This window comes from Tachyglossus aculeatus, chromosome 14 (assembly GCF_015852505.1).
Source record: "Tachyglossus aculeatus isolate mTacAcu1 chromosome 14, mTacAcu1.pri, whole genome shotgun sequence".
Taxonomy (NCBI): Eukaryota; Metazoa; Chordata; class Mammalia; order Monotremata; family Tachyglossidae; genus Tachyglossus; species Tachyglossus aculeatus.
In genome coordinates this window covers 31238152-31265243 of record NC_052079.1, presented here as the reverse complement: position 1 = coordinate 31265243, position 27092 = coordinate 31238152, and the positions used below count along the sequence as shown (strand labels likewise).

At 39.8% G+C, this 27092-nt stretch overlaps 1 protein-coding gene across 1 annotated transcript in view; it reads right to left on the bottom strand.

Annotated features, from left to right (window-relative positions):
- TMTC2 (transmembrane O-mannosyltransferase targeting cadherins 2) overlaps positions 1-27092 on the bottom strand; it is a 372172-nt gene that overhangs the window by 32765 nt on the left and 312315 nt on the right. Inside the window, exon 10 of the mRNA XM_038756319.1 lies at positions 9176-9290. Coding sequence (XP_038612247.1) covers positions 9176-9290 — 115 coding nt within the window. The remainder of the gene's footprint in view (positions 1-9175; positions 9291-27092) is intronic.

Sequence of the window (27092 nt, the reverse complement as noted above, 5' to 3'; positions counted from 1 at the left end):
ACTAAGCGCTGGGATGGATACAAGGAAATTTGGTTCAACACAGCCCGTCCCGCACGGGCTTCCCAGTCTTAATCAGTAATTGATAATCTACCATTTAAAGAAGTGCTATGGGGTTGGGAGTGAGACAAATATCAAATATGATCCGAACACTGGTACCTACTGTTGGAATGATTTCTAATCATAAAATGGTCCTTTTAGTCACATCCCAAAATATTTATCCAGCGCTTAGAACAGTGCTTTGCAAATAGCAAGTGCTTAATAAATGCCATTATCATTATTATCACTTCTCAATTAGGAAGCACAATGAACCTGATGCATGTTGCCAGTGCTATGTGGCAGTCATCAGCAGAAAATTACAATGAAAGTAGCCACATGACTAGATAAATACATATCTCAGGGCAATACCTCTCCAGAAAAGTCACATTTTTCTTCAAATATTTAAAAGAAGAAATTAGAAAAAAACGACCGCCGTACAATGGGAAGGTTGAGAAAACAGAAACTCTTATCCCATAAGGTTTTGAGATTTGCTGCATGCCATAATGGCTTGACACTAGGGACCCTTCCAAAAATGTGCCATGAATACTGACGTTAACTTGCAAAGTACTTTTGTCCTGTAAAATATAGTACTAAAACAACAGTTGTTTTACATGTCAAGAAAATTATTGCTGCCTGGTAGGGAAATGGTCAAAATGTCCTCCCTACATACTTAGCAAATGTTCCTCAGCCAAACTTCAGGAGAACTCTGGTTCACATTCTCTTTGGAAATTTGACTACAATTCATTAGGTCATACCCTGGAATGGTTTCCTCAAGAGGAAAATTTAGAAAAAAAAAAGAGTGGAGGTAGGAAATTAGAGTAACTCGACACCACAAAGGAGAAAATCCTTTTGGATCAATGTCAAACTGTAGGGAGGATTTATAGTACTGAGAGTGCAACAAATATTAAAGGAAAACATTCGCCTTAGAAGGGACCACAAGAACGATAAGGAACTCAAGAGGAATTGGAAATCTTAAAATAAGAAATTAATTTGATGCTTATGGGCTCTATTCCAGCAACTTTTGATTTATTCATTTTTAGATGAAAAATCTTCAATCCCAAGGTACAATCTCAAAACAGAAGTAAAAACGTCCATCTATTCTTAGGCTGAAGGTATCAAAATGTGTCAGTATTGGCATTTAAAATTATAAGTAATTTCAAATAACAAGAGAGAGATGTGTAGGCAACTGCATTAGAATCTTTTTAAAGCATTCAAAATACTTTTCCATTTAGTCTTCCTCACTAGGTCAATCATCTTTCACTGACTCACATAGCCTGATAGAGAGTCTTTTACAAATTGATGGAACAAGCAGGGTATGGAGAAAAAGTGTGGTGTGTAATAGATAATAATAATGATAGCATTTATTAAGCACTTACTATGTGCAAAGAAATGTTCTAAGTTCTGGGGAGGTTACAAGGTGATCAGGTTGTCCCACGTGGGGCTCACAGTCTTAATCCCCATTTTACAGATGAGGTAACTGAGGCGCAGAGAAGTTAAGTGACTTGCCCAAAGAGTCCAGGCCTGGACCTGGGTTCTCATCCCAGCTCTGCCATTCGTCTGCTGTGTGAAATTGGGCAAGTCACTTAACTTCTCTGAGCCTCAGTTACCTCAACTGTAAAATGGGATTTAATTGTGAGCCCCATGCGGGACATGGACTGTGTCCAACCTGGTTAGCTTGTATCTACCCCAGTGCTTAGAACAGTGCTTGGCAAAGAGGAAGTACTTAACAAATACCATTAAAAAGAGACAAGCCAAAACAAAACAGTGAGGTCACAGGCTTAACTGAGGTCACCTCCCACCAGAATCACTGGAAACACTGTGGGAAGAAGCTCCACTCCCCCAAATACAACAAGGGAGGAGAATTGTTTTCCTGAGGGCAGAGTGAAGGAGAGTCCAGGAATTGGGATTTTCTGTTGTTTTTATGGTGTGCTGTCTGTCTGTTCCTCTGAAACCCAACCAGCAGAGAGCTACAAGTCCTGCCTGGGGTAAAAATGAAGTTACAGAGGATGATTTTGGTTGTGATAGTAGAATAATCCCTATTTCCCATCCTTTTCGCCAAGCAAGGCTCTCAGGCACATGACATCTGACTTACATTAATCCATTTCTGAGCTTGGTTCCGAAAGTGGCTTTAAATATTATCTTGAAAACTATGACTTTAACATTTCCTGTTCTGCTTTCTCCCCATTTGAGCCCAAGGTCACATGGCTGACAGTGGTGAAGCTGGAATTCAAACCCAGGTCCTTCCAACTCCAAGGCCCAAGCTCTATCCATTAGGCCTATCCATCTCCCCCTCGCCCCCGCCTCCATCCCCCCGTCTTACCTCCTTCCCTTCCCCACAGCACCTGTATATATGTATATATGTTTGTACATATTTATCTTTTAGACTGTGAGCCCACTGTTGGGTAGGGACTGTCTCTATATGTTGCCAATTTGTACTTCCCAAGCGCTTAGTACAGTGCTCTGCACATAGTAAGCGCTCAATAAATATGATTGATGATGATGATGATTACTCTATTCATTTATTTATTTATTTTACTTGTACATATATATTCTATTTATTTTATTTTGTTAATGTATTTGGTTTTGTTCTCTGTCTCCCCCTTCTAGACTGTGAGCCCACTGTTGGGTAGGGACTGTCTCTATATGTTGCCAACTTGTACTTCCCAAGCACTTAGTACAGTGTTCTGCACACAGTAATCACTCAATAAATATGATTGATTGATTGATTGATTAGGCCATGCTGCTTCTCTATGGTTGCCTGGGCCTAGAAAGCCCTAGCAATTGGGACGTGGATGGACCTTTCCAATTTTGAACCATCCTTTAGTAGCACTAAATACAAGATGGCTGACTTTGATGCTTGTTTGTAGTTAGGCAGAAAATATCATTTTTGAGAACTATGACTTTAGTATTTCTTGATGTGCTTTCCCCCATTTGTATTGCTAAATAAATCCCAATTTTGATCACTGTACTGATTGGGAGTCTGATTCAGACATGGTTGTTGAGGCCTAGAAACACCTAGCAAATGGGTCCCAGAGAGACTATTTCAATCCCAAGTCATCCTTTAGTAGTCCTAAATACAGAATGGCTGACTTTGATACTTGCCTGTGGTTAGGTAGTAAAGTGACCCCAATTTCAATCTCACGAGGAAAAGGCCTTGATGGAAAATAACATTTTTTTTAAAAATGGTACTTGTTAAGCACTTACTATGTGCTAGACTGGAGTGTCATCATCAATGGTATTTACTGAATGCTTACAATGTGCAGAGCACTGTACTAAGTGCTTGGGAGAGTATAATACCATAGAGTTAGCAGACGTTCTTTACCCACAATGAGCTTACAGTCTTGAGCGGGAGACAGAGATATATGTAAATAATATCTACATATCTGATATCTAATATGCAAAAAATTTATAATATACATTTTAAAAAAGGACATAAGTGCTATGGGGTTGAGAGAGAGTAGAGTGGATATCAAATGCCCAACGGTTAGAGAGAGTTAAGTGGAGTGGATATAAAGTGATCAGTTTGAACACAGTCCCAGTCCCACCTGGGGCTTACAGTCTAAGTAATTATAGATAAGGTAATTGACAGAGAAGCAAAGTAACTTGCCCAAGATCACACAGCAGACAAGTGGAGAAATTGGGATTAGAATAATAATAATAATAATGGCATTTATTAAGCATTTACTATGGGCAAAGCACTGTTCTAAGTGCTGACATCCAAGTTCTCTGACTCCTTAGGCCCATGCTCTTTCCAGAATGACAGAGTGGATAGAGTCCCGGACTGGGAATCAGAAGGTTGTGGGTTCTAATCTCTGCTCCACCACTTGTCTGCTGTGTGACACTGGACAAGTTACTTTGCTTCTCTATGCCTCAGTTACCTCACCTGTAAAATGGGGACTGAGACTGTGAGCCCCTCAAGGGACAGGGACTATGTCCAACTCCAACTCTGTCTCCCCCTTTTAGACTGTGAGCCCACTGTTGGGTAGGGACTGTCTCTATATGTTGCCAACTTGTACTTCCCAAGCGCTTAGTACAGTGCTCTGCACACAGTAAGTGCTCAATAAACACTATTGATGATGATGAACCCAATTTGCTTGTATCCACCCCAGTGCTTAGTACAGTGCCGGGCACATAGTAAGCATTTAACAAATACCACAATTGTTATTTCCACTAGGCTATGCTGCTTCCATTGTTCTCTCTCTTTGTAAATGTTAAATAAGGATAACATTTGGTCTTCACTTTCCTCTCAAATCTGTGACAAAAATCATTTAACTAAAAATAAACTATTTCAGAATACCAACTGACTATTAAAATTCTGGTAACCCCTTATACTTCTTAACAACTAAAGAGCTGTAAAGATATTAATGAAAAACACTTACTCCAAACAATGCGAATAACTTTGGAAGCAGCTAAAAGGAAGCCTGCGAAAAATATTTATGATTTTACACACTTAAGAAGACTTTGCAATAATGGGAAACACTGCATATAAAACATAAATGTACTCTCTAGCAACCGTAGGATAATGAACTAATACACTAATACAAACACTAATATACATCAACTCCAAAACTTGAACAATAACGTAGACAGATATAGGGCAAAAATTTCCAATTCACACCTTTGTTAGGTTATTGTTCATAATGCTACTTATTTAAGGTGTACCAATGATTGCAAATTATGGGCAGATATTTAAGAAGCAGAATTATCAATATTTATTTTTGTTATTCGCTATTAAAAATCCAGTCAACTAAGCATTATGCAGAACATAAACAGGAATTTACAACTTAAGGACCTTTCTGAACCAGAAGTCACAAGCATCTGTTCATGTCTCATAAAAGAACTAGGAAACAGTGGAAGAATTAACAGCATTTTTAAAAGTGCATATACTGAATCAATGTCAGGCTTTAATTTACTCAAAGCAACGCTAAACTTTAATCTTGGTTTATAAGGTGCAGATTGGAATTAATGTTGAACTAAGCTAAATGAGTCCATGAGACCCAATGAATATCTGATAGCAGAATTGGGAATTATTTTGATCATACATGTATAAACGTATTTTTTCCCCCTATAGTGGAAAAAATCTTGATTTTATCCTATTCTGCCACATGGTGTCTGTAGATTCGAATGATAATTTCTTTGCCCTCAAAGGAACACTCAATTCTTCTATAGCATATGTTTTCATCACTTGATTTGTATAGACCCCTATTAAGGAATTACAGAATGCTCTTCCTACAACATGAGTCGGACTGGATAGAACATAATTTCAATCAGTCCAAGTAGAGATTCGATGTTTGATGATGTAAAACTGGAGTGTCCACATGAGCCGTATTCTTTATGGGCCACTGCTTCACTTTGCAGCCTCTCCCTCAGCCACACTCTGACTTTGTGTTGCTTTGGTTTCTGCAATCTACTGTGCTGCATTTAATGCAATCAAATAACAGTTATGGAATTTATGATATAAGAGCGTTTAATACTTAGCATCGGGCTGCAAACTCAAAAAATGTCAGTCACAGAAGATCTGATAGACGTGGGGCACCTTGCTAGAGAAGCAGCGTGGCTCAATGGAAAGAACATGGGCTTTGGAGTCAGAGGTCATGGGTTCAAATCCCGGCTCAGCCAACTGTCAGCTGTGTGACTTTGGGCCAGTCATTTAACTTTCTGTGCCTCAGTTACCTCATCTGTATAATGGGGATGAAGCCTGTGAGCCCCCCGTGGGACAACTTGATCCCCTGGTAACCTCCCCAGCACTTAGAACAGTGCTTTGCACAGAGTAAGCGCTTAATAAATGCCATTATTATTATTATTAGAATAAGACACATTACAGCCCTCTGCCAGATGCATTCAAAAAGAATAAAAGAGATGAAGAATATGGATGCGATCTGAACAAGGACTTGTATCACCTGAACCACAATGATTCCTACTGAACCAGTGGTATTTTTGACAATGTTTTCAAGTCACAAAGTTCTTCAGATCATCTTCTACTAAAGCCCAGCCTGCACACTTCACTCCTCTAGCATCAGCCTACTGATTGTATCCCAATCCCATGTATCTCGCCACCAAACCCTTTCCCATGTCCTCCCCACAGGCTGGAACTCCTTCCCCCTTCATATAATGCTAGACCACCACTCTTCCCACCTACAGAGCATTATTAAGGGCACCCTCCAAGAGGCCTCCCCAGATGAAGCTCTCTTTTCCTTGAATCCCTCTCTCTTATGCTCTTGGATCTGTGAATTTTGGGCCTTTGATATTCATCCCACCCTCAACCACACAGCACTTATGCACATATCTTGAAATTATATATTACAAATTATTTATATTGCTGCCTCTCCCCGCTTCTTGACTCACTGTGGGCAGGGAACATGTCTTCTAATTCTGAGAAATTGTACTTTCCCGAAATGCTTAGGAAAGTGCTCAGCATAAAGAAGGCACTCGATAAATACTTTGAATTGATGGTACAGCAGAACAGGCTGTACCATCTCCTTCTCAAGCTGGTGAGTTAAAGGAAAATGATGGAAGGGTATGACAAGCCTGATGGACTATGAAGGAGTTTAAGATGGATTTCTGGGCTAAAGAGAGAACAAGAACACACTTAGGGTGTAATAGATATTACTCATTTGGAAAGCCATAGTCTCATGCCTTTTCTGGACTCCTTACTCTCACTCTGAAAGGTGGAACTCTTGGGTATTGTAACTGAACTCTGTCTGCAAGGAGAGATATATTGGATGGAGGAGAATGTGAATCCACAGCATAAATCTAATTCAAAATTTAAGTTAAAAAATGCTTGAATTTAGTAAAGGTTGAGAGAGAGAGGGGAAGGGGAAACGAGAAAGGAGAAAATGAGGAAATTCCATTTGCCAACTAATGAAGATAAAAATGAGGGAATGATTGATCGTCATATTTCACCACTATAGCTATCAAACATTTTGAAAAACTAAACAGAATATAGGCAAAAATATATTTCTACTTCAAAATATGAGTTTCTTAAATATAGGTTCAATCAGAGAACCTAATCCATCAGAAAAGCAGCTTAGCTTAGAGGATAAAGCAAGCCTTCTAGGAGTCAGAAGGACCTGGGTTCTAATCCCGGCTCTGACACTTGTCTGGTGTGTGACCTTGGGCAACTCACTTCATTTCCTTGGGCCTCAGTTCCCTCATCTGTAAAATGGGGATTAAGAGTGTCAGCCCTTTGTGGGACAGAGACTGTGTCCAACCCAGTTAACTTGCATCTACTCCAGAGCTTAGAACAGTGCTTGGCACATAGTAAGTGTTTAACAAGTACCATGATAATAATAATAACTTTATTATTATTACTATTTTAGAACTTTAAAGTAAATATGAGCAATGTTTTTTCAGTCTCTGAATTGGTTCCTACTGTCCAGATTACTAACAAGGAAGATCCTGGAATCATTCTAACCTATTCACCAAGAACTCGAAGCTTATGAAACACCAGATCAATATAATTTGAATGAAATGAACAAAAGAGAATATTAAGTAGTGATTAAAGTGTTAAACTGATGTTCTAGACTCCTGAATATCGCTCTCTGATCAAACTTGGGGACATTTCTATCAACTCTGTTGTACTGTACTCTCCCAAGCACTTAGTACAGTGTTCTGCACACAATAAGCTCTCAATAAATTTCAGTGACGATGATGATGGTGATGATCAACAATAACAAGCATTAGCTCCTGTTGAAATTTAGCTCTCAATAAAGTGAAATACTTAAAAAGGACCTGCTTGTAATTTAAAAAAAACCCAAACTAAAGGGTACTCTTTGAAAACTCTCCGAAACAGTCTCCTTTGCTTACACACTATTTTGTATTCTTAGAGGATAGCACCATCACATCTCTTTGCCCAAGTGAGGAGGGTCTCATATAAATTTATCTTCCCTGTTTCCTCTTTAGATTGTGATCTATTTTGAACATAGAAACTGTGATTTCCTACATTCCCTGCTACTCCCCACAAAAACAGTGCTGTACTCTCCGAAGTGCTTAATACAGTTTTCTGCACATAGACTGATTCATGCTATGGGATCTTAGTAAATATCTTAAGTGACGGATTATTTCATTTGATTCAGATCAAACAGTTGAATTTACTGAGGGTCTATTGTGTACAGAATATTGTATGAGACCCATGGGAGGGTATTTCCTGGGTTTCAGCAAGTTGTTTATTCAAGAGAGCACCGGCCTGGGAGTCAGAAGACCTGGGTTCTAATCCTGGCTCCGCCGCTATGTGACCTTGAGCAAGTCACTTAACTTTTCTGGGCCTCAGTTTCCTCATCTGCAAAATGGGGATTTGATACCCACTCTCCCTCCTACTTAGACTGTGAACCTGATTATCTTGTATGTACCGCTGTGCTTAGTATAGTGCTTGACACATATTAAGCACTTAAAAAATACCAAAATCATTATCACAATGGAATTAGTATACAGAAATAATAACTGTCATATTTGTTTAAATTTCTGAATTTCTTACTTACCCAGAAAAAAAGTGTCTAAATCATCTTGCTATCTTTAATTACGGTAAAATAATAGGATGGCTTTCATATCTGACCATTGTGTGCTAAGGATTTTGTTGAAAGAAGGCATGGAAAAATAATACATCAATTTCCCCAGGAAGGCAAAGATCTGATTACATGGTTATTAAATACAGACATTTCAAGGTGCTGATCTATAAGGTCAAAATGAGAAAAATCTATTATTTTACAAGTTTAAGTCTAAGGAGAAGAAATATATCTCTATATGTATTGATGTCGATTCTTATGAGATTACAGAGACACTTCTTTTTATGGTATTTCTTAAACACGTACTATGTGCCAGGTATTGTACTAAGCAGTGGCATAGATGCAAGCTAATCTGCTTGAACACAGTACATGTCCCTCATGGGGCTCACAGTTTTAGTTCCCATTTTACAGATGATGTAACAGAGGCACAGAGAAGTTAAGTAACTTGTCCGAAGTCACACAGAAGACAAGTGGCAGTGCTGGGATTAGAACCCAAGTCCTTCTGGCTCCCACACCCATACAATTTTCACTAGGCCACACTTCTTTCTCAATTATTTAAAGCAAGAACTACTCATATTTAAAGCAAGAACTTAAAACCTAGGAAGGGGGAGGAAGGAGACCTGTCCGGCGAGGCCGACCTGAGCATGTGAGCCGCATTGAAGACCACGTCAAACTCAGTGCTGTCCAGCTCAGCTGCTTTCTCTGCCATCTCTGCTGCTTCTATCAGGCGAGTTTCTTCGAGAAGAAATTGGCCTGTGAGGAAATAACATATTAGCTTAACTATAAACAATAATTAAAGCCATTTTAACAGTGAAATTGATACTAGAAAATCAAATCATGGAATTAAAGGGAATTAGGGAATAAGGGAAAGACAGTGTGGCCTCTTAGAGCACGGGTCTGGAAGACAGAAAGGCTTGGGTTCTAATCCTAGCTCCACCACTTGTCTGCTGCGTGACACTGGGTAAGACACTGCACTTCTCTAAACCTCAGTTACCTCATCGGTAAAATGGGAATTAAGACTTCAAGCATCATGTGGGATATGGACTACCCTGGATCTTCCCCAGTTCTTAGAATAGTGCCTGGCACATAGTAATTGCTTAACAAATACCCAACAAAACAAAAAAAACCTTTTGGAAATTCTTCCACAACATTTCCAAGATTCACTCCCTCTTCGTCTATATTCAAATAGCCATAATATCAGTCCAGGCACTTGTCTTATCTCCTCCCCCTTTTAGACTGTGAGCCCACTGTTGGGTAGGGACTGTCTCTATATATTGCCAACTTGTACTTCCCAAGCGCTTAGTACAGTGCTCTGCACACAGTAAGTGCTCAATAAATACGATTGATTGGTTGATTGATCTTCCTTCATGCTCTTCTTCCACTCCAACCCTACTTGCATTCTTGGTATCTACCAAGTTAACCTGCTCACTGTGCCTCATTCTCATCTCTCCCATCACCAACCTTGAGTCATATCCTCCTCCGGGCCTGAAACTTGACAGACCACAGCTCTCCCTATTTTCAAAGCCCTTTAGAAATCCTACTTCTTCCGGGAAGCTTTCCCTAATTCTTAAATGAATCAATCAATGGTAATGATTGCAGTCATAAGAATAATAATAATTCTGGCATTTGTTAAGCACTTACTATGTGCCAAACACTGTTCTAAGCATTGGGGTAGATACAAGGTAATCAGGTTGGACACAGTCCCTGTCCCACATAGGGCTCACGGTCTTAATCCCCATTTTACAGATGAGGTAAATAAGGCATAGGGAAGTGAAGTGACTTGTGCAAGGTCACACATCAGACATGCTGCAGATATGTGATTAGAACCCACAATTTCTGACCCCTAGGCCATGCTCTTTCCACTAAACTATGCTACTGGGTGCAGAATGTTGTACTAAGCACTTGGGAGAGTAAAATACAACAAAGATGGTAGACAAGATCACTGCCCTTAAACAGTATATAATCTACAGGGAGATTTTAATTAATTTCATTTCCTCAACCTCATATCCCCCTAACTCCCACATCAGCACTTCAATGCCAATTAAGCACTCAAATATTCACAACACCATACAGCACATATGTACATACATTTATGTTATGTATATACATTTAAAGAAGCAGCGTGGCTCAGTGGAAAGAGCAAGGGCTTTGGAGTCAGAGGTCATGGGTTCGAATCCCGGCTCCGCCACATGTCAGCCGTGTGACCTCGGGCAAGTCACTTAACTTCTCTGAGCCTCAGTTACCTCATCTGTAAAATGGGGATTATGACTGTGAGCCCCACATGGGACAACCTGCTCACCTTGTATCTACCCCAGCGCTTAGAACAGTGCTTTGCACATAGTAAGCGCTTAAAAATGCCATTATTATTATTATTATTATTATTCTGTAACTTCCTCTTACCTGTAATTTAATGTAGTGGTCTATCTCCCCCTAGATTGAATGCTCCTTGAAACCAGGGATTATTATTCTATTGCATACTCCTAGGAGTTTATTACAGAGCTTCCCACACAGTGGCTGCTCTGTACATAGTAATAATAATAATAATAATAATGATGGCATTTATTAAGCACTTACTATGTGCAAAGCACTGTTCTAAGCACTGGGGAGGTATACAAGGAGATCAGGTTGTCCCACGGGGGGCTCACAGTCTTCATCCCCATTTTACAGATGAGGTATCTGAGGCCCGGAGAAGCTATGCCCAAAGTCACACAGCTGACAGTTGGCAGAGCGGGGATTCGAACCCATGACCCCTGACTTCAAAGCCCGGGCTCTTTCCACTGAGCAACACTGCTTCCAGTACTCAATAAATACCAATGACTGATTAACATGTCATGTTAATTCTGTTTATATGATTATCTTTTGCTATAAAAAGAAGGAAAAAAATAACCTTTTTTGCCATTCCAGGCTTTACAGTTTATGTAAATAATCCTAACAAACATTTCTAGTAAAACATCTATGCAAATTTCTCCCTACCCGGCTGAATTAACTCACATCCAGTAAGTTTGAGCAGCATTAAAATGAGCACACATAAAGAAAAAAATCAGGGTTAACACAGGGTCAGCACACACTTGCTTAGATACTGCAGCACACAGAGTTCAAATATCACGCACTGATCTGTAGAAATTTATTTCCACTCAATTTCCACTGACTGTCGATTACCCTTCCAATTAACATTTGCTCTTTCTGCTTAATTTAATCTTCCGGAATTTTCAAAAATGAATATCCCAAGCATTAAAGAGAGAAAATAAATATGACTTGAATTACCACATATTAAACTGTAAATACGAGAGAACGGCTTTGAGGACTCTTTGGGGACTGCAGGAGCCCCAACAAGGTGGCAGAAACTGAGTGAGGAAGGAGAGACAGGGAGTGAGTGTGGAAAGGGAAACAGGGAGTGAGTGAGGAAGAAGATTAGGGAAGTGAGTGAGGAAGGGAAGACAGAGAGGGAGGGAGGGAAGGGAATAAGGGAGTGAGTGCATTAAAGGAGATAGGGATTGAGTGCAGAAAGAAAGACATGGAGTCAGTAAAGAAAAGGAGATGGAGTGAGTGTGGAAGGAGAGGCAGGGAGCCAGTGAGAGCAGGAAGGGAGAAAGGAAGTGAGTGCAGAAAGGGAGATTAGGGCTTGAGTGTGGAAAGGGAGATAGGGAGTGAGTGTGGAAAGAGAGAAGGGGAGTGAGAGGGAGGAAAGGGAGACAAGAAGTGAGGAAAGTTACGTCTTCCAGGCTCAGTGCTCACATATATGGGTGCAGTCACTGTCCTCCTCCACCACTCTGTAATTCCCGCTTTTAGTTGTAGCAAAGGAAACGTTTAACTTGCACCCCTGGTGGCTAGGAAGAGCTTTAAAATCAATTAGTCAGAAGCTTGAATTTTTTGTGACAGGCAATGGGGACTTACTGTAGTTTTGAGGAGTGGGGTGATGGGCTCCAGTAGGTATTGGAAAGTATAAGAGTGGCAAAATTGACTAGAGAGGAGAGGCTTGTGACTGATTTTCCTCTGATCTCTCTGATCACTCCTTCTCAGTCTTTTTTTCAGGCTTCTCCTTTGCCTCCCACCCTCTGAACGTGGGTCCCTCGAGCTCAGTTCTAGGTCCCCTTCTATTTTCCATCTACACACACATCCTTGGAGAACTCATTCGCTCCCATGGCTTCAACTATAATCTCTACGGAGATGATTCCCAAATCCTCATCTCCAGGCCTGATCTTTCTCCTTTCCGCGGTCTAGCAATTCCTCCTGCATTCAAGATGTCTCTACTTGGATGTAGAGACACCCCGACCTTAACATGTCCAAATCAGAACTCCTTATTTTTCCACACTAACCCTGCCCCTAACAAATGCCATTATTATTATTATTATTATTATTATTATTATTATTATTATTATTATTTCCCTTTACCATAGACAATATCACTATCCTCCCTATCTCACAAACCTGTAACCTTGGTGTTGTCCTCAACTCAGAGAAGCAGTGTGGCTTAGTGGCAAGAGCCCAGGCTTGGGAGTCAGAGGTCATGCATTCTAATCTGGCTCCTCCACTTGGCAGCTGTGTGACTTTGGGCAAGTCACTTAACTTACCTGTGCCTCAGTTATCTCATCTGTAAAATGGGGATTAAGACTGTGAGCCCCATCTGGGACAACCTCATTACCTTGTATCTCTCCCTGTGCTTAGAACAGGGCTTGGCACATAATAAGCACTTAACAAATACCATTTAAAGAAACCCCAAAACTCGTCTCTCATTCTACCCACATATTCAGTGTCCCCAAATCCTGCCAGTTTTATCTTCATAGCATTTCTAAAATGTGACCTTCCCTAGCCATTCAAACAGACCTCCCTGCCTCCTGTCACTCCCACGCCAATCCATTCTGCTGCACGGATTATTTGTCTGAAAAAAAAAAAATGTTCAGGCCAGGTCTCCCCACTCCTCAAGAGCTTCCAATGGTAGCCCATCCACCTCCACATCAAACAGAAACTCCTTACCATTGACTTTTAAAAATCATTTTGCCCCCTCCTACCTCACCTCATTGATCTCCTACTACAGCCCAGCCTACATACTTGGCTCCTCTAGTGCCAGCTTGCTCACTGTGTCCTGATCTTGTCTATCACACCATCGACCCCATTCCTACATCCCAGCCTGGAACTCTCTCCCCCTCCATATACGCCAGACCACCACTCTTCCCGCCTTCGAAACAATGAGCATAAAAGCATAAAACTGATGTTGACCTAGATTTTATTTTTTTAAATGATATTTATAAGCACTTACTATGTGCCAGACACTATACTAAGTTCTGGAGTAGATACAAGACAATTAGGTTGGACAAGGTTCCTGTCCTACATAGGCTCACAGTCTTTCACAGTCTTTAGCCTCATTTTGTAAATGAGGTAACTAAATCACAGAGAAGTGAAGTGACTTGCCCAAGGTCACCCAGCAAATGAAGGAGGAAGGATTATAACCCAGATCTTTCTGATGCTTATGCCCATGCTCTATCCATTAGGCATAAGCTTTAGCTACCAGACTGCCTTGCTTCCCTCTGATTATGAAAGGGAAAGGATCAGATAGAGTTTCTTCAATTCTGACTCAAAATAATCATCTCATGATGGAGCTGCCTAAGAATATTGGTGGATTTCTCCTAACAGCTGAATATGTCTAGCATTTTTTCAAGCCCCATTCAAATGCTTTCATAGGAGAGAGTATAAAGATCTTGGTTTTCCTCAGCATACTTCCTGCACCACTCGTGCTAGAAAGATAATTTATGCTATACAGCGATTTGTTCTGAGGTCATATGGTGATTCAGGTCGTGCACAGTTGACTGTGCTCTTCAGAAGCTTGTTCAGAAGGCCACTGAATAGTCACTTGACAGCAATGAAAAGGAAAAAATGATTTTTCTGTGGCTTACATAGTCAGCTCTTTCCTACATCTTTAAGACTGTGATTACCGTGTCGTATTTCAAGTCCCATGGAATTTTTTCAGTGATCCATTAATTGTGTAAAAGCAACCTGGAAGAAGGAAATTTCTATCTCCACCCCTCACAAATCCCCTCCAGAATCTTGCTCAAGGTCACACAATGAACAAGTAACAGAGCTGGGATTAAAACCCTGGCCCTCTGACTCCCAAATATGTGTTCCTTCCACTAAGCCAAGCTGCTACTACGATCCCACTGTAGTAGCCATGGCGGGTGATCTAACATTTGAAAAATCACAGTGACCCAGAACTTATAAATCTCTAGTCAGGGTTCACATAGAGTTTCAATGATCAGTGCTTAATCATGTGCAATTAGCTTAAAATAACACAATACATTTAACAAAAATCCCATCCCTATGGCTGTCTCTCGAGTCCAATTGCTGCTACTGATACTTTTCTGCAAATAATTGTTCTCTCTATCGATCCTAATCTTTTTTGACTGCGAGAAAGACTCAAAGGTTGAAAAGAAGGTTTTTAAGAGAAAACAATCTGCTGTATTAATGTGACAATTGGTGAAAGAGAGAGGACATTCCCAGAAGTACTAAAAGGAGAACTGGAAAGTGACAGCTCCAATTTTAGTACTTTTCAAAATGACTGAGCAGAGAGTTGTAATACCATCTCAGAGTGCTCGCCGACTGGACAACTTCAAGTACCTTAGTAGATTATTATAACACTTCAGAATGGCAGGTCCAGTGACAAGGAATCAATGTGCATTAATTCCTCACAGGCAATTGGAAGTAAAATGCTGTCTCTAAGGAGGAAGTCCATGACAAATGGAACTGGCCTTAAGCTTACACTGCTCGGCAAAATACTTTCCACCAAATCACTAAAATAGTTGAATGTGACTGTTATTGCAAAACTCATATAAAAAAAAAAAATGTAAATATCTGATTTTTAAAAACCAGCTAAAAAGCAATCTCTTAGGACAGTACTATGCTTTAATGTAATTACAGACAGTGGTAGATTTTTATTTTAAAATTACAAATGGAAACCAAATTATGTGATAAAACTAAACTATTTAATTTGAAAATATATTCCCGAGTTTAAATAGCATTCCCTTACTATTTTTTTTTACAAATACTGTTTTCCTGTTTCCTAAATGATTAACTGTTAAAAGATGAAGCACCTTACACCTAACAAAATAATTAAAATTAAAATTTTCATCTTCTATTAAGAAAACATCAGGACCGCAGGCTCCTAAGATAACTTCCTTACTATCCCTGGCTTTTAACTCTCTTCCTACCTTTGTACCTTTACCCATACCCAGAACATTCTTTCCCTTTAGCTTTGTCAAATATCTCTTCTCAGCTTCAAATCCCTTCTAAAATATCACCTCCACGAGGTGACATATATGTAGTTTTCTGGGATTTTTTAAAAAATGATATTTGTTAAGCACTTACATGTACCAGGAACTTTTCTAAGCGCTGGGGTTGATGCAAGCAAATCAGGTTGGACACAGTACCTGTCCCACATGGGGCTCACCATCTGAGTTACCATTTGACAGGTGAAATAACTGAGGCACAGAGAAATGAAGTGACTTGCCCAAGGTCACGCAGCAGACAAGAGGGAGAGCTGGAATTAGAACTCAAGTCCTTCTGAATCTCCTTCCATTAGGCCATGCTGCTTCTCTTTACTTGAAACTAATACAACTTATACAACAATGACATTACACTATAATGGAAAAATGCAGTTTTTCACTGGAAACAAAAGAGGAAAACTGCCATGGACTCTCAGAAGGGACTTAAGAAAAGCCACACTGAATATTCTCATAAGGATTTACAATCTCAATGCAATTTTTTGTTGTTATTGTTGACGCTTAAAATGCATTGTTCAATCCAACCCAGGTTCAATTAGCTGGAATCCTGTTTTATTCTCTAAATGTATGGAATAAAGATCTTTCAAAATAATCCTAGAACAGGAGTTTGTAATTGATTTCACTGTGGTATTTTTTAAGTGCCTATTATGTGACAAGCACTCTACTAAGCTTTGGGATAGATGCAAAATAATCAGGTAGGTCACAATCCAAGACTGAAAAGGAGCCCAAAGACTCCTCCACTTGTCAGCTGTGTGACTTTGGGCAAGTCACAACTTCTCTGTGCCTCAGTTACCTCATCTTTAAAGTGGGTTTAAGACTGTGAGCCCCTGTGGGACAACCTGATCACCTTGTAACCTCCCCAGTGCTTAGAACAGTGCTTTGCACATAGTAAGCACTTAATAAATGCTATCACTATTATTATTATTATTATTAAATAGGAGGGTGAACAGGCTTTATTTCATCCTCATTTTACAGATAAGGAAATTGAAGAACAGAGAAGTTAAATGCCTTGCCCCAAATCACACAGCTGGCCAACGGCAGAGTTGGGATTAGAGCCCACTGATTTTCAGGCCTCTGCTCTTTCTAGGTGACTAGACTACTTCCCAACCAACGATATCTTCAATATTTATCTCAAAATATTTCCTCTAAATCCTCAGCATTGTCCAGCAATTCAATGGGATACCCAATTTAAAACATAAGAAATGACATGAAAATGTTAGTGTAAGGTTTCAAAATGAATAATTTAGAATGGATATGACTATGGATACTAATGACTTTCATAACTGGATTATATACTATGTTATCACATTAAATTAAATAATTGAGAGTTCCTTTAATGCATCTGAATTTACATCTGAGAAGCAGTTGAATTTTAAGAAAAACTGAGCACAGGCTGGATTGTCTGATATTTTTAACCATTCTAGACAGCTCTAGTGTTTCAATCTGAAGTTTTTGCTTCATGTGGTTGAGGCTGGGGCCAACAAATTAGTTAGGATTAAAAGAAACAATCCTGTATTCAGCATTGATTAGAAACTCCATCCAGGATCCAGTGGATAGCTCTGTGAAGCCCCAAGCAATTACGACCAAAACATTCCTAAACAGAATAATGGTCAAACTCAAGATTGAAATCAATATTACAAATGGAAACAGAAGCCACACGGGCCCCCTAAGGCTTTGCTTGGGGGAGGTGGACGGAAGAGGACTAATGCCAAATTAGTTAACGCTAGCTTCTCTTACCTCAGATACAGTTTTAGCAGAGAGAAATACACTAACACCTGGAGTTCTTCTTCTGTGTGGTCCTTCCTAGGAGCCGATGACAGATAGCCCAGAACAGCAAACCAGAGAAAACTGGAGCCTCTTTCCCATCTCCCTCTGGAGAAAACCTCACCCGGTTTACCGTGAAGAGAATCAAAAGCCAAACTCCTCCCAAAATGTCCCAGGAGCTTCGGGGAGGTGTAGGTGAAACCAACCCTTTGTAGTGTTTTACTTGGGCTTTCTTTCCTGAAATTCTCCCGCCAGACCTTTTTGAAAGAGCTTCAGCTTTGGCTGTGACCCTATGGCTTAACATCTAGTTAGTATGGAATCCATAGAAGTGCTTATCTAAATCCCTAATGCCACCAAAAAATGCTTGTGGTTTCGGAGTTACGGTATTCCTTGAAGTATAGTAACAGTTGGCAAAATAATTGAAAATTTTGAAGAAAATAGGAGGAAGAAAGGATATTATAAAGGGAAGTAGCGTGGCTTAGCAGAAGGAGCATGGGCCCGTGAGTCAGAGGATCTTGGTTCTAATACCGGCTCTGGCACTTGCCTGCTGTGTGAGCCTGGACAACATAACTTCTTTGTGCCTCAGTTTCCTCAACTGTAAAATGCAGATTCAAAACCAGTTATTCTTCCTATTTAGACTACGAGTCCCATTGGGGACAAGGACTGTGTCCAACCTGATTAATGACAGCTCCCCAGTGCTTAGAACAATGCTTAAAATATAGTAACTGCTTAACGAATACTATAATAATAATAGTAATATAATTATGTAGGTCAATATTTAGAACACACATATTAATCTACTTCATTAGTTAGGCACATAGAAATATATGTGACGGTTGAGAGGTATCTCCAACTAATTTGAATATGAGCTTCAAGTGAAATGATGCCAACCAGTTAATGGTATTTATTAAATGCCTTCTGAATGCTAAGTGATCAATTGCTTGGAAGAGTACAACTGAAGGTAGATATGTGCTTACTGCCCTCAGGGAACTGACCATTCAATAAGAAGGCAAGAGACACAAAAATAGATAAAAATAGTGCGAGCAGGAGGAAGGATAAAGATAAAGTGATAAACAGTTCAATATTTCAACATGAAGTCAGTGAATCAATAACTGAATGTACAAATATGTGCAAATACGTAAATTAAAAAATATACATATGGACAAATACTGAGGTGGGTATAGGGATGTTGTAAATGAATTACAGAATGTTTCCTGGAGGAGTGGGCTTGTGGGAGACCTTTGTAGATGGGGAGAATTGGAGTCTAGTGGATTGGGAGGTGAGGGCAGGGATTTCTAGGCTGGGCAGTCCCCCTCTAGACTGTAAGCTCATTGTTGGCAGGGAATGTGTCTGGTTATTGTTGCATTGTACTCTCCCAAGTGCTTAGTACAATAAGTACACAGTAAGCACTCAAAAAATATGATTGATTGTCAAACAGCATGAGAGCGAGGGAGCAGAGAGAACTTGGGGAGTCGAAAGAGAGGCAAATTAAGAAGGGAGCCAAGAGTGTAAGTAGGCGAGTAGTATACTGTAAAATCCTTTAGGGCTGGGATTGTGTCTATCAACCATACTGCACTATACTCTCCCTAGTGCTTAGTACAGTACTTTGTACAATGGCTACTGCTGATTGACTGCTTTATAGCGGGTGAAGAGAAGGAGACTGGAAGATACTGGAAGATGTATATATGTTTGTACATATTTATTACTCTATTTATTTATTTAACTTGTACATATCTATTCTATTTTTTATTTTGTTAGTATGTTTGGTTTTGTTCTCTGTCTCCCCTTTTAGACTGTGAGCCCACTGTTCAGTAGGGACTGTCTCTATATGTTGCCAACTTGTACTTCCCAAGCGCTTAGAACAGTGCTCTGCACACAGTAAGCGCTCAATAAATACGATTGATTGATTGACTGATTGATTGGAAGATAGAAAACTCTGGTGAAGGACCTTGAAGTCATTAGTAAGGCTTTTTAGTTTGAGGCAATGTGAAATGGGTAGTCTGCAGCTGTACCTATGACCTTGGGGCATTTGATATTCGCCCTACCCTCAATACCACAGCACTAATGTATGTACCTTTAAGTTATATATTATACTTTTTGTATTCTAATGGATGTCTCCCCCTCTAGACTCTAATCTTGTCGTGGACAAGCGTTTAGTACAGTGCTCTGCACACAGTAAGTGCTCAATAAATGCAATTGAATGAATGAATGCCAGAGAATGTATTTGCTAAATTAGAGGGCTTCCCCAAGGTAACACAGAAAGCAAGTGGCAGAGCCAAAAGTAGAAGAAATCGGATAAAGTACTTTCCAGTCCTGTGCTCTTTCAATTAGGCCACATGTATTCCTCCTAAGTGTCTTGAAGTACTACTAGGGAGTACACACAAGGAGAATGAGGCTCAGTATCGCTTGTTAAACCATAATCCCCAAATAATAATAGTACATAATAGTAGTACATAGTAGTACACAAATAATAGTACATATATTTTTGACTTTTACAATTAAAGTTCACAAATATCAACAGTCTCTAAAAAGCAATTTTACAAGCACCCTTTGAACTACACAAAACTCTAATTCAAAGAAACCAGCCTACATATAGAAGGCTGGCACAGACAATTTGCTCTGATTTACCCGGTTAAGTAACTGTGTAATCCACATAATGAAAATCATCCATTCCTTATCTAAAGAGCCTTCTTGGCTGTTAAGCATAATGCCTATTCACTTACTTCCACAATTAACTGGTGATCCTCATTCTACTCTCAGTACAATTAATTCCTCCTCTCTCTAGCAAACTTCATCTCCAAGTCCACGTCCATAAAGTTTAAGAATTTCGACTTTCTAACCCTTACATTTTTCACTCCTATCACCATTCAAAATATTCTTCTGTGTTCCCGTAGCCAATTTCCTTCTACTTTTAAAAAAATTTACCCACTTGTAAGAGTCCGTTTATTCTTGTATCTGTGCACTTGTGCTGCAAAACTGCCTATACTTGAAGCCTATCAAAGTCAGATATAAAGAAAAAGATTTCTTACTATTACTCATCAGTGGCTGAGTTTGCTTGGAGCAAATGTCCTTTGAGAAATCATTTTTCCAATGGTGGGGAAAAAAGCAAGTTAATCTGCTAAAGTTAATCTGACCATTGGCCCTAAACCCATATTTTTAAGAGTGCCATGAATAATAATATTAATAATAATAATGGTATTTGTTAAGTGCTTACTATGTGCAAAGCACTGTTCTAAGCACTGGGGGGGATACAGGGTGATCAGGTTGTCCCATGTGGGACTCACAGGCTTAATCCCCATTTTACAGATGAGGTAACTGAGGCCCAGAGAAGTGAAGTGACATGCCCAAAGTCACACAGCCGACAAGCGGCAGAGCCGGGATTAGAACCCATGACCTCTGACTCCCAAACCCGTGCTCTTTCCACTGAGCCACGCTGCTTCTCAGCATGAAGGCAGAAGTAACTTTCTCTGGGAACATAAACAACTAATCCCAACCCACAAAACACAAAATTGACCCATATATCTGACTGAAAACTGGCATTTTAAGACTTCTGTGCCCTTGGTGCCCGAGGGGTAGAAATATCAAAACTCCTGCACCCTGAACATTTGGAAGGAATAAGGGGGGTACAGAAAGAGGGGGGAAAGTCTGGAATCTGACTGAATCTCTATGAAAATCCCACTCAGAATGATGGCTGGCAACTAGCGTTTAATCAAATTATAATGGAAAAGAATGTGATAGGAGATTCAAAGGGCAAGTCATAGACTGAGATTTAAAATGATGAGTGGAAAGATAGATTGATTTACAAGGCTCCTTACCAACTCTTGAGGTCTGGTCTTAAGAAAGCTTGTGTACTTTTTCTTTAAGGCTTTTGCCTGGAAAAGGGATGGACTCATAAATTCTTAGAGTAAGGTGTTATGTCCTTTGTCTGTTTTACTATGAGGACTGGTTAATCAGAGAAAGAAAACTCACCACACATTCACCCTTAAATCAGATTGTGAGCCAACACAGGTGCATCACCTCCTTCTGGGGTCCAAAGCACTCAGAAGCAGGGATACATTTGGAATCTCAGCAATTACTAATAAAGGCTTAACTTCACCCTAGAAGTGGATGTAACTTCCATCCCTAGCAATGAAGACAAAATCCTCCTATAAAGCCTCAATGGCTGCTGGGAAAAGTAGGCTATCAGTCCATGAATTCTTTTCCTTCTCTGCAATTCCTTTGCCACCTTTCAACCAGACAATAATAATAATGGCATTTATTAAATGCTTACTATGTGCAAAGCACTGTTCCAAGTGCTGGGGAGGTTACAAGGTGATCAAGTTGTCCCACGGGGGGCTGACAGTCTTAATCTCCCATTTTACAGATGAGGTAACTGAGGCCCAGAGAAGTTAAGTGACTTGCCCAAAGTCACCCAGCGGACAATTGGCAGAGCCGGGATTTGAACCCATGACCTCTGACTACAAAGCCCGGGCTCTTTCCACTGAGCCATGCTGATTCTGATTTCACTGGAGAGTTTAAAGGTACACAAATCTGACCCAGGGACTGACTGCCATCCAGCCTTCTAGCAGAAATGTCACTAGAGGACCGTGTCTTGTGAACTAAACTGTTGAAGGGCAATAAAAATAGAATACTACTGTCCATATATGGGACATATCCACTGGCCATGTTCCTGTCCTACATAGGGCTCACGGTCTAAGAAGAAAAGAAAACAGGTTTTTATTCTTCATTTTATAGATGAATGATTTGGGACACAGAGAAGTTAAGTAACTTGCTCAAGGTCACATAGCATGCAAATACCAAAGCCAGAATCATCACCCAGATCCTCTGACTCTCAGGCCTGGTCTCTTTCCGCCAGGTCACACGTCTTGTGAAGTGAAACTGTTCCCTCTCCAGAGTTGACATCCTTATTTCCTGCATATTTCTCCTACATGATCCAGTTGAAAGAGCACAGAACTAAAAATCGGGAATCTTTAGTCTGAATCTCAGTTCTGTCACTGGCCTACTACTGAAAGGCCTTGTGCAAATCACTTAATCTCTCTGGGCCTCAGTTCCTAATCTGTAAAATGGGGATAAGACTAGATTGCAAATACCCTATAGTATGAGGGATGTGTCTGATCTCCTAAACCAGCACCTACTCCAGCATTTACTACATAGTGAATTCATAACAAAGTTCATTTTTAGACTGTGAGCCCACTGTTGGGTAGGGACTGTCTCTGTATGTTGCCAATTTGTACTTCCCAAGCGCTTGGTACAGTGCTCTGCACATAGTAAGCGCTCAATAAATACGATTGATGATAATAAATGCCAAAGTTAACAGGGATTTCAATCTTCCCCCTTTGGTGAAACTCATCAAAATCCACATAAAATCCTTCCTTTCTTGGTCTTTCCCTCTTCGACCTCGTTGTTTTCAACTGTTTACAAATTTTATTACTGTTGTTTTGGTGATCATCATTATTCTGTCCCCTGTTCAGTATATTACATTAGGTAAGATCAGTGTCCAGTCAGCCCTGATAACTCTCAGTTATCAGTTACAGTAATATTGAATGCTTAACTGCATCTTTGGGCTTTTTACTCAAGGGTTACAAGTCTTAATATTAAAATATTTTGGGATATATCTAATATGAAATACACTGAATAAAACAAAATGTTATGGTTCTGGATTTAAATAGTTAGACACTGATTTTAGTAAATAGGCTTTAACTGAATTAATACAATTGGTCTGCACAACTTTTCCTTCTAATACTGTTGAGGCTATGGTGATAACATATGTAAGAGTGATTGACAGGCCCTCAACACACCAAACCTTGACATGGTGTCACAAGGGGCACACATTAAGGCACATAATTTTGGCAGGAACAGACTGTGTTCTTCAGGATTAAAATAATTATTTCCACAGATTTTTTCTGAACCTTTATAAAGCCATTTTCCCTTCTTGTCAAAATACCAATGGTATTTAGGCCTTGCAAATTAAAGTTATTATTGCTATTCTTACATGAGACTGAAAATACCATGCTGCAGTTCAAACAGGTTAAAGCATTTCAGAGCAGTGTGAAAGATATTTCTATTGATGGAGTTCAAGGGCTGGAAGTTACCCAGATTTTAGGCGGATGCCTTCTCAGGGATTTAATTTAAACCTGCTTTCCACTAGGAAAATAGTGTTCTGCAATCTTTTTTTCCTTAACCAAATTTCTGAGGTTTCCCATAAAAGTGGACAGTTAAACCTTTCTTTTAAAAGTATTCCCAGGTCTGAATTACAAGGCATGTTTGTGTACCTTCACTCAAATATGATGACTTTTCCAAAATCACTTGTCAGCCTTACTTCATATTTTTTGCAAAATTTTATACCTTGAATTAACACTGTTTCCTCTTTTGTGGCATTCCTAGACCTGTAATTTCATGTTCCTAGTGTTAATGGTGGAAACTTTTAGCTCCTGATTCTCGGACAATCCCCTTACTATGCTGTCAATTTGCCACATATTAGGGGTACACTTAACCAATTGTGACTAAAATAATCAATCCCAGAATTTGGGGGTCAGCCATGAAGAGCCTGAAGCCTGAAGCTGAAAGAGCTATTATCCTGAAGAAAAAAAAAGTGGTGGGTGATGGGAGCAACTGAAATATTCAGTCTGTAGAAGGGTCATCATCATCACCATCATCAATCGTATTTATTGAGCGCTTACTGTGTGCAGAGCACTGTACTAAGCGCTTGGGAAGTACAAGTTGGCAACATATAGAGACAGTCCCTACCCAACAGTGGGCTCACAGTCTAAAAGGAGGAGACAGAGAACAAAACCAAACATACTAACAAAATAAAATAAATAGAATAGATATGTACAAGTAAAATAAATAAATAAATAAATAGAGTAATAAATATGTACAAACATATATATATACAGGTGCTGTGGGGAGGGGAAGGAGGTAAGATGGGGGGGATGGAGAAGGGGAAGATGTAAGGGGTATGAGACAGGGATGCAGGGTGGCCTAGTGAAAACAGCACGAGTTTGGGAGTCAGAGGACCTGGGTTCTAATCCTGATTCTGCTACTTGTCTGCTGTGTGACTTGAGCAAGTCACTTCACTTCTCTTGGCCTCAGTTTCCTCATCTGTAAAATGGGGATTAAGACTGTGAATCCCATGTGGGACAGGGACTGGATCCAACCCCATTATCTTGTATCTACCCCAGTGCTTAGTACGGTGACTGTTACATAATAAGTGCTTAACATCTACCACAATCATTATTATTTACATAAGAGGTGTTTGACTGGATTATGGATGAGCCAGGGAAGCCAGTCTGACCTACCTTCACCTCCTTGAAGTGTTGATTTCCAAAGTGCTAAGGAGCCCTGTCTTCTGACTAGTTCCTGAGGATGGGATCTGAATTGTTTTACCCATTTGCTAGTCATGAAGCAAGCTGAGAGGCAAAGTCTGCTACTAACATATGTATATCTGTTCAGGCTTATCAGAAGCAGGGAGAAAAAGCTTTTGTCTGGTGGGTGGCTAGGAAGAGATAAAAGTCTAGGAGGGTGACAGCCCATTGTCTTTCAAACCGTCCCCTCCCATACAGTGCTTTGGCTGTATTAAATCTTTCTTGACTGAAGCATACCTTTCATTGTACTGCATCAGACACAACCAGGGAGTAGCACAGGCTGTGGTAGAATCAAAGTCTAAGCAAGCAGATAAATTGTCAATAAATATCAAACACTTGAACCTGGGGGTGTGCTTAATTAAGCCAGAAGAAATATTCCCCTTTAGTGAGGAGTTTTGAAATGTACCTCTCATGTCTTTCTCCCCCTCTAGACTACAAGATGTGAGGTGGTCTTCTAGACTGTAAGCCAGTTGTTGGGTGGGACCGTCTTTATATACTGCCGACTTGTACTTCCCAAGCGCTTAGTAGAGTGTTCTGCACACAGTAAGCGCTTAATAAATACAATTGAATGAATGAATGGGCAGGGAATGGGTCTGCCAATTCTGTTGTACTGTACTCTCCTTACTCTCCCAGGCATTTAGTACAGTGCTCTGCACAAAGCAAGCACTCACTAGATACCATCAATTGACTGATCACCTGGAAAGGATTGAAGGTGGGGAGGGTGGAGGGAATTATGCTCTTCTACCATTTTCAAAAAGTTCCAATGAGGATTCTGCTTCTGTTGATGAAAATAATTTACTCCACAGGGGTTGGAAAGTTGGGTTGGGGGGTGGGGTGGAGAAAAATTCTAATCCCAAATGAATGGACTCCATCGGATTATGTCTTTCCTATCTCTCAAGGGAGAGTCAAATCATCAGAATTTTACTGAGTCCCCATGGTGTGTGAAGTACTTTTCTGGCTACCGAAGGAGATGGCTAGAAAGTGTATCATCCCACTTAATCACTATCAATTCAAATCATCCATTTTTTTTTCAAATCTGTTCATCAGTTTGACCATCCACTCTCATGCCTGAACTGGATTTCTATTTTAAGCCAACTTTGGCTTCGACAAATAGACCTGTTCCTACAGTGTGATAAAATGGGATAAAAAAGCATTAGAATGCTTTCATTTCAACAGAAAAAGATGTCTTTAAAAACTTTAATCATAAATATTGAAGATATATAGGGCAGAGAATGGGAACAAAATTAAGAGCACTTTTTTGTCTTGACTATTTGATCTGATGTTAAGCTTTTAGTCAGTTAAGGCAATAAACGACTCCTGGAACCAGCTGTCTTTCACATAGTCCTCAGCAGGCTCAACATTCCCTTACTTTATTAAAAAGTCAGTTGCTCAGCTTCAAACAGTGCTGACTAGGTAATCTACTAGGAAATATAAAATTAAAAGCATTCCCCTCCAACCCACATCAACATAAGTAAGCAGTTAAAATGAGTGTGCTTTTTTATATATAACTCAGTGACTGTTTTCTTGATTAATATCAGGAGGAAATTGAGTTACAAAGACGTTAATCAATAAATGGTATTTATTGAGTGCTTACTATGTGTAGAATATTGTTCTAAGCACTTGGAAAGAGTAGAATACAAATTAAATGACTTGCCCAAGGTCACACAGGAAGAAAATGGGCGAACTGAATTAGAACCCAGGTCCCCTGAATTCCAGCTCTGTCTTCTATGTGTACTACCTCACATTTGTATCCAAAAAAAATATTTCTAGACTGTGAGCCCACTTTAGGGTAGGGACTGTCTCTATATGTTGCCAACTTGTACTTCCCAAGCGCTTAGTACAGTGCTCTGCACACAGTAAGCGCTCAATAAATACGATTGATTGCTTGATTGATTTAGCTGGGCGAACGAGAAAAAGTTGGTTTTTCTGAAAATAGCCTCACACAGCCAATCTGGTGAGGTCTCGTCTCCAAAGAGGTGATTGACAAAACTATCTTGGTGTCTTTAAGCTATCAATCAGTAACATTGATTAAGTGCATACAATGAGAAGACCATGGCTCTAAGCATTGGCAAGAGAATATATAGCCATTAATTTATACTCTCCCAAGTACTTAGTGCTATAGTGCTCTGCACACAGTAAGTGCTCAATGAATAGGA